Here is a 15,724-nt window from a genome sequence, read left to right as displayed (position 1 = left end):
TGACCTTTTACCAAACCAAATTAACTTACTAAAAGTACTTATGTCATTTTTCTGTCTATTAGGGTTTTCAGTGTATAATAAATTCCAGTAAATTCACAAGAACGAAAACAAAATACAGAAATGAAAATTAGGCAAAAGTCTGGTGACCTAATATAGTGTTCATTTTCTTTTAAAAACAAAATAGGAATGGAACCAAATGATGGGGTGGAAAAAGTGGTTTTCTAACCCTACTTTCGTAGGCGTAGCTTTTGATAGAAGGCATCTGATCCTGGAATGTGTTTTCCAGGAAAGGAAGAGTTTGAGCAGGACACCAATGGCATCTTAAAGGGATGTATTTACTACTACTATCTTGTATGCAGGAACTGTTGGTCTAAAAGAGGTTTAAAGGATAGCTCCCTCCCTTTTTCAGTGCATGTGCTTTCTTTACAGATCCAGCTGGACCTGGCAGGTAGATATTGCTCTGTTTTGTATTAGTCTATACTGTTCTAACTATTTGCTTTGTTTACTTTTAAGAGGGTATTGAGATATTTCCCCAAAGCGAGAAAATTCCAACTACAGAAAAACCTCATCTTTGTCACTCATAACATAGGCACATTAGTACACTTCCTGTCAATGTGACTTTGACCATTAGTAAATACTTCACCATAATGCCACTAGCCACCATTTCAATGATGGTAGGGAGGAGCTTAAATGAAACACAGGCTCTGATAGTGTAAACATATACAAACCACAGGTTTATAACTCTGTCTCATCCATAGTTTCATTATTTTAACTAGTTTGGCGCAGTTGAGCCTTATTTCAGGGAACAAAGTCTCATTAAATATAATGCACTTAGTCCTGTTTCTGCCGTCAAAGATAAGCCCACCTATTTGTGTTTACTTGGAGTGAAGGTAAAAGTAAAAGGAGGCTATATGAATGTGCCCATGTTTTGAACTAGCATAGGTATTATCTGTGGTCTAAATTTTGTTGCATTGAGGGCGTAGCTTTAGCTGTAACTTTTTCCTATAAACCAATGAGGGTCTTCTGTTTCAGAACATACGGTAATTGATTAATTAAATAGAACTTGCTTTTGCTTTTTTGTTCTACAGACATTTATATAGCCAGAGATACTAAAAATCAGTCTTGAAACAATAGGCAGCCACGCCACTAATATAGGTACAGTGTGGCCCTGTTGTTCCTTAAATATATTTTGCTCAATACATAACTGATTTTGCTGTGTGCTACGCCCCGTTAAGTCGTGTCACCAACAGATTTCTACTCTGCCCAGCTGCTTCCTGCTACATGACATCTAGCAGAAATGGCTGCAAAACCACCTGCAGGTCCTGATTTGGGTTAATGTTCAAAGCCAATGCATATGGAGCCATACTGTAAAATTATTTTCGATATTCATAAGCATTTCTTGTGTTTTGCAGTTTATCTGATTCCAGGAAAAGAACCCGTACAGGGAGAACTTGGCCAGCTGCAATTCCACACTTGAGGAGAAGAGGACGCCTTCCACGAAAAGCACTCCAGATTCAGAATTCAGAAATTATGAAAGAAGATGAAGGCAAAGATGATTACCAGTATGATGAACTCAATACAGAAATTCTAAATAATTTGGCAGATCAGGAGTTACAACTTAATCATCTCAAGAACTCTATTACCAGTTACTTTGGTGCAGCAGGTAGGATAGCTTGTGGTGAAAAGTACCGTGTTCTGGCACGTCGTGTAACACTTGATGGAAAGGTGCAGTACCTTGTGGAGTGGGAAGGAGCAACTGCCTCCTGACTCATGTATTGCCCATAACTATTTATAGGCACAGTTTTTAAATCAGGAGTGCAAAAGTAAATTTGTTTTGATATTGTAAAAAAAAAAAAAAGGAAACCAACTTAGCCTTAATACTTATTTCTTTACAATAGAAAGCATTGTGATAATTGAGTTAATCTTTTTAAAATGAGGCTGGATTCCTACAGTTTTTAAATACAAGAATCTAGATTGTTATAAGTTTGGAAAGCTGAGATTGCAGTTTCTTTAAAATATGCACAACTAAAAAATAAACTTGTCTAGTTAGCATTCCATCAAAACATTTTCCTTTGTTAGAGAATTTTTTCTGCAGCTAGGACAAATTTTTACTAAGAATCTTAATCTTTTCTTACCCAGATGTTTGCATAAATGTATTTCTACTTTGACGATCCTAGATTTTCATAAGGTGCATTGTATATAATTCCTACTGAGGATTGTAAAATATTGAAATGTTCTTTCAAGCAAAATGTAAAATATATATATTGAGCTTGTAAATTGCTCTCTGACTAGACTTTGTTGTCTTTTTAATATATTCTTGCATGTGTATATATACACATACGTGTGCATGTGTATATATGTGTGATTGTGACCTATGCAATATAAATTATGGGAATGGGCAGCTTTTGACTATATATCCCATAATTCTTTTATCAGGAATAGTTGCAGTATTTACACAGCAGCATTTCTTCTCAGGCTTTATTGGGTGCTGTTGCTTGCCACATGCTACAGAATATGTGTCAAATGAATTCTGTGTGTTCTGGCCATGAGTGCAGTCATTCATGTCATATGCCTTCAGAAAATGATTCAGGCTGCAGTCCTGCATCCAAGGGTCCAGCAGTTAAGAAATTTGCAGTGCCTCTGAGGTTCATGTGTTCCCGATCCTTCTTTCATCATTTAAAGATCTTGAGGTGCTACATCTTCACTGAAGTTTAGGATAACTCTTATCTCTGGGAAAAGAGGAAGTTGAAATTAAGAGGGAGTATATGCTCCTGCTCTTAGCTATGGCTAAGAGATTGGGAAACATTGCATCTATACTGGGTCAGGTTGTTTGAGGTTACAGTCCTATATCCGCCTCCCTATGAGTAAGCCTTTTTGAACTTGGAGGTGCTTAACTTCTAAGTAGACGTGTAGGATTGTGCTGTAAATTTCCTTCCATTTAATCAGCCTGATCCTGCAACAGTGTTGCAGCCTCAAAGGCAACTGTTGGAGACACAAATTGGGACTTGAAAATTTGAAAATGTACTCTGCTTAGCAGAAAATTCTAAGGATTTGTGACACAGTGATTGTAAATTTTGTTTCCCATTTACTAAAAAAAGTCAGCAAAATTGTACAAGATTTCTTTTGTATGTGATACTTCGTAGTTATGTTTGATAAATGTAGTTGGAACAAAGTGTATAATTGCACAGGGTCAACAAACAGTATGTTGCCACTTGAAGTAACAATACTGCTTTTATTACAATATTACCTCTTTTGTTCTTATAAATATGAATCAAATTTTAAGTGGATACCTTTATTTTACTTGTAAAATAACAGGTTTTGTTGTGAGGTTAGATGTATTTTCTCCATCTGTTTGAGGATAGATTTTTTTTTTTGTAATTTTTTGCCAAAGAGTAAAAACAACTTATTTTGGCAGCTTCTCATTGTACTGCCGAATGGTTTGCTTTCCAGCATGAGTTTGCCAACAAAATTAAGCTGTGACAGTAATGTGATAGTAATTAAAAATTGGTTGTATACTTGGATCATATTCTGAATTATTTTTAAAAGCAAAACTTACTGTTATAATTGTCAAGGAAAATTAATTACTTTTGTCATCTTTTTACACAGCCAAGGGAAGTATAGATAAATTTGTTTCCCTGTCCTTGTGGCTGGTATAAAAAATAAGGGTGGTATAAAACATAAGCTTTACAAAAACGATAATTAAAATTCACTTCTTCACTGAAAATGTGGTTCTCTTTCCTTCTCACGCAGTCTCAGCTATTCAGTTAAAGTTGCCTTGCCTTTTGCTGCAATATTTTGATAAGACACAGGTTACATTTTGAATGTTAGTCTCTTCAGATAATGCGAAATGTATTTGTCTTGTAACATTACTCACAACTGGAATTTTTTTCCATTGCTTTTTCTTTCCACAATCTGTAATTCACATTGAACACCAGCAGTATTTGCAGTAGTGCTTCCATACAAAGATAGTAATTGGAATCTAGTTGGGGAGAGAATGTTGACAAACTATCAGCAAATTTAATTGTGAATGTGTGTGTGTGTTTTCATTTTGTCATGGTGGTTGTTATGTTTGTATTTCTGAAACTGTTTTCTAGAATTTAAAATCAACATTAAATGTGTGTATTTTTAAGAACACTTGTTGCTGTTTTCATTTTTATCCAGCTTAAAACTTAAATGCTTCATATTAGCATGTTAGCTTCTAAAGTAAATTAGATGGGATTTCAGAGTAAAATATAGCCAAAATTACATTTGTAAAGCAATTAGTTTAAAATACTAACTAAAGAATAGGATATAAGCTGTAGACATGGGCATTTTGGGGCTTTCCTACATTGGGGATGTGGTGGCGCTGCGGGTTAAACTGCAGAAGCCTTTGTGCTGCAAGGTCAGAAGACCAGCAGTCATAAGATCAAATCCATGTGAGCGAGCTCCCAGCTCCTGCCAACCTAGCAGTTCGAAAGCATGCAAAAATGCAAGTAGATAAATAGGTACTACCTCGGTGGGTAGGTAATGGCATTCTGTGTCTAGTTGTGCTGGCCACGTGAGCACGGAAACTGTCTACGGATAAACACTGGCTCTACAGCTTGGAGACGGGGATGAGCACCGCCCCCTAGAGTCGGACATGACTGGACTAAATGTCAAGGGGAACCTTTACCTTACAGCAGAGGACATCCTCACAATGTTGTTGCACCTACTCACCTTGATAGAAATTTATAATCATTTTTGAGCTCCCAGCTCCCTCTGGTTGTGGGGACAATTCAATCGAAGTTCCTGTCTCTACCTTGATAGCAATTTGTTCCTTGTCTCCTTCACTTGTTTCTCTTTATACGTTTTTCATTCCTTATTCTCCTTCCTCAACTGTTATTTCCTCTCACCTCTGGGGCAAACCTCATCCATGTTGCTGGATGTGTTGCATCAAGAGGACAGTCTGGGGCACTCAGCTGATCTACTGACTCTCAGAAGACACTCTGCGGCTGAAGCCTAGGTAATGCATCGGTCTGCTGTGCCAGGGAGCGCGAGAGCCCTGTTGGATTGCGCCTTGTGCTTACAAAGGTCTCAGGAGCTAAGGGATGAAACCAAAAACCTTCAGGTTTCCTTTAGGCCAAAGCAGTTTATCCATGGGCCAAAGACATTCTATATAGTCTTCTCAAGGGTGGTATAAAGTTTAGCCAGGTACAGTGGTGCCTCGCTTAACGAGTGCCCCGTTTAACGAAAAAATCGCATAACGATGGCTTCGTTGCCATCGCTTTTGCGATCGCACAACGATCTTGCCTATGGGGAAAAATCGCTTTGCGATTTTTCCCCATAGGCACCATTTTCCCCCAGCTAAGCGGCGGGAGCTTTGAAGCCCCGCTGCTCAGCTGGGGGGAAATGTCGGCAGTGGGCTGCGGCCTCGGAAGGACCCCGAAGCCACCGTCCCCTTCCGAGCTCCGGGGACAGGCTGGGGGGTGGACCGGGAAGCTTGAAGCCTCTCCGCGCCGCCTACCCCCGCCGTTCCCGGACTTCTGGAAGTCCGGGAACAGCCTGGGTAAGCAGCGCGGGAAGGCTTCAAGCTTCCCGATCCACCCCCCAGCCTGTCCCCGCCGCTTAAAGCCTCCTTGCGCCGCCTACCTAGCCCGTTCTCGGACACCTAGGTGTCCGAGAAAGGGCTGGGTAGGCGCCGGGGAAGGCTACCGGCATCGGGGACAGGCTGGGGAGTGGACCGGGGAGCTTGAAGCCTCTCCGCGCCGCCTACCCAGGTCGTTCCCGGCAGGGGTAGGCGGCGCTGGGAGGCTTCAAGCTCCCCGGTCCACCCCCCAGCCTGTCCCCGATGCCGGTAGCCTTCCCCGCCGCCTACCCAGCCCGTTCTCGGACACCTAGGTGTCCGAGAACGGGCTAGGTAGGCGGCGCAAGGAGGCTTTAAGCGGCGGGGACAGGCTGGGGGGTGGATCGGGAAGCTTGAAGCCTCCCAGTGCTGCTTACCCAGGTCGTTCCCGGACTTCCAGAAGTCCGGGAACGACCTGGGTAGGCGGCGCGGAGAGGCTTCAAGCTCCCCGATCCACCCCCAGCCTGTCCCCGATGCCGGTAGCCTCCCCCGCCGCCTACCCAGCCCGTTCTCGGACACCTAGGTGTCCGAGAACGGGCTAGGTAGGCGGCGCAAGGAGGCTTTAAGCGGCGGGGACAAGCTGGGGGGTGGATCGGGAAGCTTGAAGCCTCCCAGTCCTGCTTACCCAGGCTGTTCCCGGACTTCCAGAAGTCCGGGAACGGCGGGCGTAGGCGGCGCGGAGAGGCTTCAAGCTTCCCGGTCCACCCCCCAGCCTGTCCCCGATGCCAGTAGCCTTCCCCGCCGCCTACCCAGCCCGTTCTCGGACACCTAGGTGTCCGAGAACGGGCTGGGTAGGCGGCGCAAGGAGGCTTTAAGCGGCGGGGACAGGCTGGGGGGTGGATCGGGAAGCTTGAAGCCTCCCAGCGCTGCTTACCCAGGTCGTTCCCGGACTTCCAGAAGTCCGGGAACGACCTGGGTAGGCGGCGCGGAGAGGCTTCAAGCTCCCCGATCCACCCCCCAGCCTGTTCCCGATGCCGGTAGCCTCCCCCGCCGCCTACCCAGCCTGTTCTCGGACACCTAGGTGTCCGAGAATGGGCTGGGTAGGCGGCGCAAGAAAGCTTTAAGCGGCGGGGACAGGCTGGGGGGTGGATCGGGAAGCTTGAAGCCTCCCAGTGCTGCTTACCCAGGTCGTTCCCGGACTTCCAGAAGTCTGGGAACGACCTGGGTAGGCGGCACAGAGAGGCTTCAAGCTCCCCGATCCACCCCCCAGCCTGTCTCCGCCGCTTAAAGGGTAACCGCAGCGGCTACCCCAGCCATGGCCGGACTCTAGGGAGTCCAGCCATGGCTGAGGTAGCCGCCATGGGTCAGATCCAAGCCGCGGGGGGGAGGGAAAAAACCGGATAATCCGTTCCAGTTGGAACGGATTAACCGGTTTTCAATCCATTTCTATGGGAAATGGTGCTTCCCATAACGATGTTTTCACATAACGTTTTTTTTTCTGGAACCAATTAACATCGTTATGCGAGGCACCACTGTACTGAACAAAATTATTAAAGCTGCTTGCTTTACAGTGGATTCCATGCTGGATTCTATTCAGTTTAGTGCCAGTGCAAAAAATTTTTACTAGATTACCCATGCAATACAATGTCTTTATCATATTCTTGAATAGGGTTTTTATAGCCAGCAGTTGAGAGGCCAACAAGATTACAATGATTTATAGCAACTTTTGTAATAAAAGAATGAGTGTGCTACTTGCTAACAGAAGTGGGCTGCTCCCTTCAATGTTCTATCCAGTGAAACAATGCCAAAGTTTATCCATGTTTATCCAATACTGTACGGAAGAAGTATTTCAATGTTCTATGTCTCACTGTACACATTTAGGAATAAAAATAGACACAGTTTTATATCCTTTTATTAGCTCTTTCTATTTCACAGTCACAATTTTAGCCATTTGTTCTTTAGTTCAAATAACAAAAATTTATTCTTTTACTTGCTGACTCTCACAAGCTTAATTTCTCACCATTATGAAACAGTACAATATATCCATGAGTGCCAAAGTAAATGGTAAAAAGTATTTATGCTCACTAAACTACATTATAGAAGTAAGGTTTTTGTTGGAAGTCAGAACTGGATCATAGTAAGGACCAAGGTTCCCTCTAAGCTGGGCATGTGCACGCCTCTCCCTGCCTCTATGCAACTGTCTTCCCCCTCTGCACAGTGATCATGTTAGGTTCCGGTCGCGATGGAACCCTGCACGTAGGGGGCAGAGTTGCGCACACGCACAAGGCAGAGCATTGCCCAGTGGAGCTGAAAGTTAGAGGGTATGTTGGTAAGGACTCATCAGTAGTAACCAAACATCAGAGGTAGAAGGATTAGTCACAACTTCTCATAGGACGTCATAACAGTGCTATAGCCCAGAGGCCATTCACAGTCTAAATTCTGGTACCCACTTTGGACTGGTGTACTTATTTCAATACCTTGGTTTCCTATAGGAGGAAGACACTCCATTTCCTGTTCCTATTTACAGTAGATCATACCATGCATGTATTTTTGCCACCTGAGTCAGAAGGTAGAAGCTTTAAGGCTCTCCTCACATTGATCAGTACGGGACTGCATGAAACTTTCATAGATGTCAGCCATAAAAATGGCACCTATTAGCCAATTATGCTAGGATCATAGAAATTAGTTCATTTCTACTAATTGTGTTAAATTTATGAATTGGAGATACAGAGGGAACTGCCACTGTAACTGCAGTTAAGTAATTGACTTGCCTCCATGAATTATGCTTGCATATCTGCATACAATTTGTACCTGCGTGTGAAACAGGAAACCCATTATCTCCTTTTAGTCATAACAATATTACTTCACAATACACTCAAAATAATGTTTTACTCTATTTCTTGGCTTTTTTAACAAATGCATTTTCAAAAGGTTCTTTCATTATCTGGTGATCCAAAGTAAAGAAAATCTAGTAAATGCTTAACTGTATAGTTTGTGGAAGATATTCCTATATTTACTCCAACCATATTACAGAGCGTTCTGTCCACTTAAATGTGTGGGTGTTTAGGAGCCAGCTCCAATTAAAAAGCATAATTTTGGAAGTATGTATTTTCCATGATAAAACGGTATGGCAATCATACTAAAGATGGATTAAGTTCCCATTAATGGAGGAATCATATAAGACACACACGTTGCAAGTATGCCAGTATTCAAACAAAAAAGAAAACGTGCACTATTTGTTTTCCAACGAAATATTCTAGCGAGTAATAGTTCAGTTTTTTATTCAAAGTCAGGGTGCAAGACTTCCTAGAGATTAAGTCCCTCTAAACAGTCACTCTTTGGCTCATGCTTATCCTACTTGTATTAAGTTGTATGTTTAGGAGCAATTCGGCATAAAGCGATCAAGAAAACAATAAGCAAATACGTATTGCAAAGGATCTATGGTGTCTGCTCTTTGAAAAATCTGTATCGTGACTTTTTGTCAAGATCAAACATTGTCAGTCTTTAGGGCAAATTTGTATTTGAAATGAAACAAGTTTTTTAACTCTCTTCCCCACTGTTTGGATTGTGGCTCTGCATGCAGGTCATTCTTACCATGCTTAGAGCTCTGAAGTTTATAAAATCTATCTTGTGGTGCTATGTGTGGAAAGCATATAATGGTAAGGTTAGTTTAAAACAGTGGTCCCCAATCTTCCCAACTGCGGACTAGTTCGGGGGGGGTGCGCCCGCAGGGGGGTGGAGCTCGCTCATGCACACCTTGCACTCGCAGGGGGTGCTCACATGCACTGCATGCTTGCAGGGGCAGAGCATGCTTGCACATGCACATGGCACACTCGCGTGCATGTGCACGACAGCTCTCGCAGAGGGGGTAGGAGATGTGTATCCGCGGCCCAATCCTGGATGGTCCGCAGACTGGGGGTTGAGGACCTCTGGTTTAAAACACACAGATGTACCTGTGTGACCTCTTTGATCTGTGAATGGCAGAGTAAATGGAAGATTCAAGCAATCTCCAAAATGTGCAAAATAAATTATAATTGAATTGTGTTGCTAGGATCCCCAGGCACCTATGAGATTAAAACATTAACACAATCTAGCATAATTTTTTCTTTTCAGTACACTATTGGAAATAGTGTTTGAGCCATTATTCCTTTCACTAACTAAATGCCTTCCAACTATATATTTTTGCCTTTACAATCAGTTGTCAATAGCCAAAAAAGTCTGAACAATAAACATATAAGTATACATAAGCAAAGCTACTTTATAGGCCTTAGATTGATCTTATGTTTATTAAACATAATGTGAAACATAATTTTGATATCAAGGGACTGCTTCACTCATAGAAAGAGAATGCTAACACAGCTAGATCTTAGAAGCAATACATTGCTAGCAGTTAATTCTGCTGAGTCGTTTTCTTAATTACTACAAATAAGTCACAAGAGTCTTCCCAAACACCCACTCAAACAAGTGGAGTAACAGTTTGCCCACAGCAAATATGTCTTTAACTGAGATTTGCAGTTTAGAAAAATTGGAATACTGAATACATATCTTCAGCTCGTAACTTTATGAGCCAAAGTGGTGTTTGGTGTTTGGTTTTTGTTTGTTTGCTTTTAAAATATCTTACTTTTTAGGCTGGCAGTAGTTAAGACAGTGTGTATGTATATTTGTGTGTGTGTTGCACATACACAAATATGGCAAATATTAAAAATCTGAACTTGCTCCTGTATTTTGTGCAAAGTAGATGGTCACAAAAATTCAGACAGGTTATGTATAGAGTCTAAAAACTGGCTGAAAATTCTTGGAGCAAAGAAAGGCACTTTGCTCACATTTAAAAGTCATTTGAATATTAATTATTGTCCATCCAAAACAACTGTGGAAACATCACCCTCTCTTCTTCCATAGTAGTATATTGCATTTCCCCCAGTTTCTTGCTTTTATGACACTGTGGTGCTAAGTTCTAATTTTCCTTTTATCTTCAAAAAGACTCTTCAGCATGTAGACCTGAACAGCTGACACTATAACCATTACTACCAAGTTGACCATGGACCAGAAGTTTACCCTGTCAAAGTTGCTTTCTTGTATATTTCTATCACGAGCCTCAAACGCTCTGAGCAACGTCATTATATGAATGCTTTTGCTTAGTCTGGCCTTCACACCATTGACAGATTCCTAGTAAAGAAGAAAGTGCTAGATTTAGAACAGTATACTGTTGAACAGAGGAAACACTGATCTATTAAATATTAAAGTGTTCCGCCATGTGGCCTTGATCCAACCCTCCTTCCCCAGCTGCTGTCTAATGCCAAAGCCTCTGAATAAGAAAAGACAAATTAAGCTGCTTTATACAAACCCAGCATTATTTCTTTGGACTGGCAACAGGTCTTCAGGGTCTGAGGCAGAATTCTTCCCTAGCCCTACTGGGGCTGGGGATTGAACCTGAAATTCATGTGCTCTACCACCAAGTCATAACCCCTTCCCCAATTCAGTATCTGCCGTTTCCTAGTGGTCTTTCATCCAGGCTCTAGCCAATTCAGTTCCACCTTAGATTACAAAATCAAACAAAATCTGATTTATTCAGGATGGTCTGGTGGTCCTCAATTGTATATCCAAAGCTTAAATTCTTCCTCTTCCCTTGTCTTTCCTATGTTTCAAATCATGTTCTTTAAGAAATGTAAACAAGCTTGCACTTTGTGTAATTCTGGCAAACCACCTCTTTCAACATATCTTGGTCAGCCACATTTCACAGAAAGCTTTCTTCAGAGCAGTGATTTATCTAACCATTATCCATTATCAAAAGTAAAGGGTCAGCATTCAATTGCCTACTTTCTATTTACTCAGTTTAAGTCCTTCATATAATCAGGGTGGTTGAAGTCTAGCCTGTGGACTGTCTGGACCCTCCATGACATTCTGACATCCCATAGAGGCCACACAGATGCCCTCCCTGGGTAGAAAGTTTCTTCAGAAAAGGTGTTTTTCTAGAGGAGGTTCACAGGCTCCACATCCCAGAAATCAAATCAGAAGTGCTTCTCCAGGGTATTGGGGGCAAAAAATTGGCCCTTAATTTCACCAGTGTTGCTCACCCCAATATAATTTTGATTCTGCTGGCTACCTTGGACGTAGTTATACAAAGGCAGTATACAATTAAATCATAATATACCCACTATCATGCAGCTCCTTAAATATTGCCTTGCTTATAGTGTTATCTGACACACTGGCAGAGAAGACCAAATACACTCCATGTATAGACAGCCAAACACTCCACAATAATTATAAAAGCTGACTATACAATAATAATGTGCTGTCAAATCATGGGTTTCTCAGGTAGAGAATACTCAGAGGTGGTTCACCATTCTCTTCTTAGGGGCGCCCTGAGACTATGCAGCTTGCCAAAGGCCACACAGGTTGGCTGTTCTGGGAGGCACCATGGGGAATCAAACTCCCAACCTCTGGCTCCACAGCCAGATACCTAAACCACTGATTATCCAGCTGACTATATACATACCAGAATATCTTCTAACTTCATGTCTAATAGATCTGTGCCAGTGATATACTTTTTCCAGTCTTCTTGCTCTTCATCTCCCATGTTATCTAAGATCAGTTCAAAAAAAATCACCTTCTCCGACAGGGTGCTAAATGTGTTGTCAAAGCAGAACATGTAATCACCATCCTCTGTTTCCACCCTGTATGAAAACATATTGTGTTTTAACATGCAAGCTGAAAATTGTTTTCCATTCTTTTAATCTGATTTAAGGTTTGCAGCTATCTGCCTAAAATACATTTCAAAGAAAAGGATGGACTTTGGTGAACCCTTACTTCTCACTGCAGCTTCTCTGAACTTCACTTCATGTCTTTCAGGAGGGTTCCCCAATCATCTGAAGACTCTCAAGTGTGTGATGGAAGGTGAGCATTAGACAGGCCCTTTCTCAGAATCATTTTTTAAAAAAAACTGCTTGTTTAAAATGTCACCTTAGAAATTATTTATTAAAGTCTAAATTAGCATTTTTAAACTTACGTGTGAACACCATCAGATTTTCTCTGTTCAGAAACTAGGATTTCATGTTTTGGTGATATTAGGAGAAAATCCACATCTAAGCCTGCGCCATCTAGAACCTAGGAAGACAATAAACAGCATTACATATTTGCCTGTATTGTATTATTATATATCCAGCAGTGATTTTTTTCTTACTATTAAGGGCTCCCCCTGCCCTCATCCTGAGTCTCCCAAAGGCTTCCCTAGAGAAAAAGGAAGCTCTAGTGATTGTCACCTAAAAGGCGGGGGACAGGAAGCTTTCAATTATGTTATATTAAATGCTTTTGATGCCCAATCCAAATTACATGGCACAGTTATATGAACAGGATTTTGTCCTATGAGTGATACCTCCTGATTTTTTTTAAACTTCCACACAGACAGAACATTGAAGCTATCTTTTCCTGTCGTGATGTATGGTAGAGCTGGACCATAAAGAAAGCTGACCACCGAAGAATTGATCCTTTTGAATTGTGGTGCTGGAGGAGACTTGAGAGTCCCCTGGACTGCAAAGAGAACAAACCTATCCATTTTAAAGGAAATCAACCCTGAGTGCTCACTGGAAGGACAGATCCTGAAGCCGAGGCTCCAATACTTTGGCCATCTCATGAGAAGAGAAGGCTCCCTGGAAAAGACCTTGATGTTAGGAAAGTGTGAAGGAAAGAGGAGAAGGGAACGACAGAGGACGAGATGTTTGGACAGTGTCATTTAAGCTACCAACATGAATTTGACCCAACTCCGGGAGGCAGTAGAAGATAGAAGGGCCTGACATGCTCTGGTCCATGGGGTCACGAAGAGTCAGACATGACTTAACGAGTAAACAACAACAATATATTCTCTGGTTCCCTCTAATGGTGATTTCTGGCAATACACCTTGAAAACACATATTTCTGGTTTTTTTAATTTAATATTTTTAGGCAGCAGATAAGAAAGCTGACCACTGAAGAATTGATCCTTTTGAATTGTGGTGCTGGAGGAGGCTCCTGAGAGTCGCCTGGACTGCAAGGAAAACAAACCTATCCATTCTAAAGGAAATCAACCCTGAGTGCTCACTGGAAGGACAGATCCTGAAGTTGAGGCTCCAATACTTTGGCCATCTCATGAGAAGAGAAGACTACCTGGAAAAGACCCTGATGTTAGGAAAGTGTGAATGAAAGAGGAGAAGGGGACAACAGAGGATGAGATATTTGGACAGTGTCACCGAAGCTACCAACATGAATTTGACCCAACTCTGGGAGGCAGTGGAAGATAGGAAGGCCTGGCGTGCTCTGGTCCATATGGTCATGAAGAGTCGGACACGACTAAACGACTAAACAACAACAACAGTGAAGTGTATGGCTAGAACTCAAAGCTGCCTTTAAAACTTTTTAGTGAGCCAATAGACACAATTTCAGACCAAAGCTATGACTTTTTGGTCAAAGAAACAGAAACAAATTCAAGAATTTGATTTCAGCCAGTCAGTTTGATTCAACTAGAACAGAAACATTGTGCAGTTCTGAGTTCTTATTCTCATGCAGACATTTTACTCATCAGTTTCAAAACCCTTGGCTTACGTGGCTTTATCTAATGCAAATAAACTGTAGAACGTATCTGTGTCAGATCCATCACATGAAGCTCCCCAAACCAGTCTGACCCAGTCTTGCAGTGACATCTGGCTAGGCTGTTTGTTTCATAAACCAAAGAGGAACTATCACTACTATTCTTCAAGCCAGAGAGGTTTATGTCTATAAAGTTACAATGAATCCAAATTCTTTTCCTGAATATACAAGATGATGTTTTCATGCTAAATCCAAAGTCTTACATGCTAAACCTGTAAAAAAGGCAAAATATATCTGTACCAATTATACTTTACTTTGCCCTATTGTGAATCTTAGGTGCCTGTCATTTGCTTTAGACTGGTTTCAGACTCACTGCCTGAACACAGGTTTGGGATAAAGTAATTATCACACCCCCTTTTTAAAAGTTGTCATTCTAACATCTTTACAATGGTAAAAACATTAAGGTTGCTACTTCACAGCAATACAAAGTGACATATATGGCTATTTTTAACTTGCCTTGGCAGTTACTCTAATTGAAAAATAACTGCATAGGCTGCAATCCAACACACATGTACTTGTTTTGTATTATTCTATATCCAGCAACAATTTTTTTTACTATAAAAGGCTCCCACCCCACCCCTGTCCCGAAGATTGTGGGTTTTGTTTCTACATAAACCATAACAAAACTGCACTCTTAAAAATCCAAATATGGGTTTGCCCTTAGTGAAGTAATTCAGGAAAACCACAAACTAGAAGGGACTTTAAACTCGCAGGCTTCACAAGGAGAGCCAGACACAAATGAGACACTCGGAATTAGATCTGAGCCTCCGAGTTTCTGAGCACTAAAATGACTCCAGTCTTTCCACACCAAAGATTTACTTCTGTTCACCTCATACCAACTTTCTTCATGTCAGTCGTTATTAAGCAGAGTAGCCGGAAGTTGTTTTTGGTTACTGCAGAACAAATTGGAGGCAGGCGGGCGGGGGGGGGAGGTGTCCCAGAAATTCTTGCCAAAGTGCTTGAAAGACAGCCAGACATCTCTACCTGTTGTACCCATGCCTGAGTTAGAATTTCCTTCCCCCTGACATATATACAGTAGTGGGATCTGTTTAGTCGCTCCCTGTACGAGAAGATCCTCAGGGAACTGAATACACCCCGAGGGAAAAGTTTTACCATCTTACTCCACGGAATGTGCAAAACGGGCTCTTCGATCTTCGGCATTAAGCAGCCCGCTCGTAGACACGTCAGCTGAAGCCCTCAGACGTACCGTGGCTGCCAGCTTTCACACGGGGCCGAGGAAGCCCGGCTTCTTCCTCCTCCTCCTCCTCACCTGATACTCGATCTCCAGCGTGGCCTCCTTCTGCATGGGCTGGAAGAAGCACTCTTTCTGGCCGGCAGGCACCGTGAAGGTAAAGTCGCTATCTAGGGAGGCAGTGAAGCCGGAGGTCCCAGGCGGCAGCCCCAGCAGAAGCAGCAGGGTTAGCGGGGACAGAGGAGCCAGCAGGCGCCGCCCGAGCTCCGTCCCCATCCCTGGCCGCGTCTTCGATGCCCAGAAGCGGGAAATTCCAGACGAGGCGAGCGTCACGCGTGTCCGCCTCAGGCAGGCAAGCAGGCAAACCGGGCGGGCGGAGAGCAGCAACTGGG

General features: G+C 42.4%; 2 protein-coding genes across 9 annotated transcripts in view; one reads left to right on the top strand and one right to left on the bottom strand.

Moving 5' to 3' along the window:
• The window catches only part of MTF2 (metal response element binding transcription factor 2), a 22,806-nt gene extending 18,672 nt beyond the window's left edge, over positions 1–4,134 (top strand). For 4 of the 6 annotated variants that reach the window (XM_078391785.1, XM_072997990.2, XM_072997989.2 and 1 more), the window contains one exon: positions 1,413–4,134. In XM_078391785.1, coding sequence (XP_078247911.1) covers positions 1,413–1,767 — 355 coding nt within the window. In that variant the 3' untranslated portion in view covers positions 1,768–4,134. Of the gene's footprint in view, positions 1–429; positions 449–1,412 lie in introns of all 6 variants that reach the window. The other 2 variants (XM_072997992.2, XM_072997991.2) reach the window with 1 other exon arrangement.
• TMED5 (transmembrane p24 trafficking protein 5) lies at positions 1,439–15,724 on the bottom strand. Of its 3 annotated transcripts, XM_078391795.1 has the most exons (5): positions 15,411–15,724; positions 12,528–12,625; positions 12,018–12,195; positions 10,577–10,687; positions 1,439–2,729 (listed from the first exon to the last, which is right to left on the bottom strand). In XM_078391795.1, the coding sequence occupies exons 1-5, from the start codon at positions 15,606–15,608 to the stop codon at positions 2,724–2,726; spliced, it is 591 nt and encodes a 196-aa protein (XP_078247921.1). In that variant the 5' UTR covers positions 15,609–15,724; the 3' UTR covers positions 1,439–2,723. The 3 variants fall into 3 exon arrangements, with proteins under 3 accessions (XP_078247921.1, XP_072854094.2, XP_020644338.3); XM_072997993.2 differs by lacking the exon at positions 1,439–2,729 and having other exon boundaries at positions 7,418–10,687; positions 12,129–12,195; positions 15,411–15,723; XM_020788679.3 differs by lacking the exon at positions 1,439–2,729 and having other exon boundaries at positions 7,418–10,687; positions 15,411–15,721.

Source organism: Pogona vitticeps, chromosome 4 (assembly GCF_051106095.1).
Source record: "Pogona vitticeps strain Pit_001003342236 chromosome 4, PviZW2.1, whole genome shotgun sequence".
NCBI classification, from domain to species: domain Eukaryota; kingdom Metazoa; phylum Chordata; class Lepidosauria; order Squamata; family Agamidae; genus Pogona; species Pogona vitticeps.
The sequence above is the reverse complement of the archived record's forward strand: the minus strand, read 5'-3'. Positions and strand labels throughout refer to the sequence as shown.

Excerpts from the sequence above, each read along its gene's own strand:
- TMED5 (XM_020788679.3), bottom strand. The coding sequence starts at position 15,608 with ATGGGGACGGAGCTCGGGCGGCGCCTGCTGGCTCCTCTGTCCCCGCTA. Across the intron at positions 12,626-15,410 it reads CGCTGGAGATCGAGTATCAG|GTTCTAGATGGCGCAGGCTT; the intron begins GTGAGGAGGAGG and ends TTGTCTTCCTAG. Across the intron at positions 10,688-12,017 it reads TGAAGTTAGAAGATATTCTG|GAATCTGTCAATGGTGTGAA; the intron begins GTATGTATATAG and ends CTTCTTTACTAG.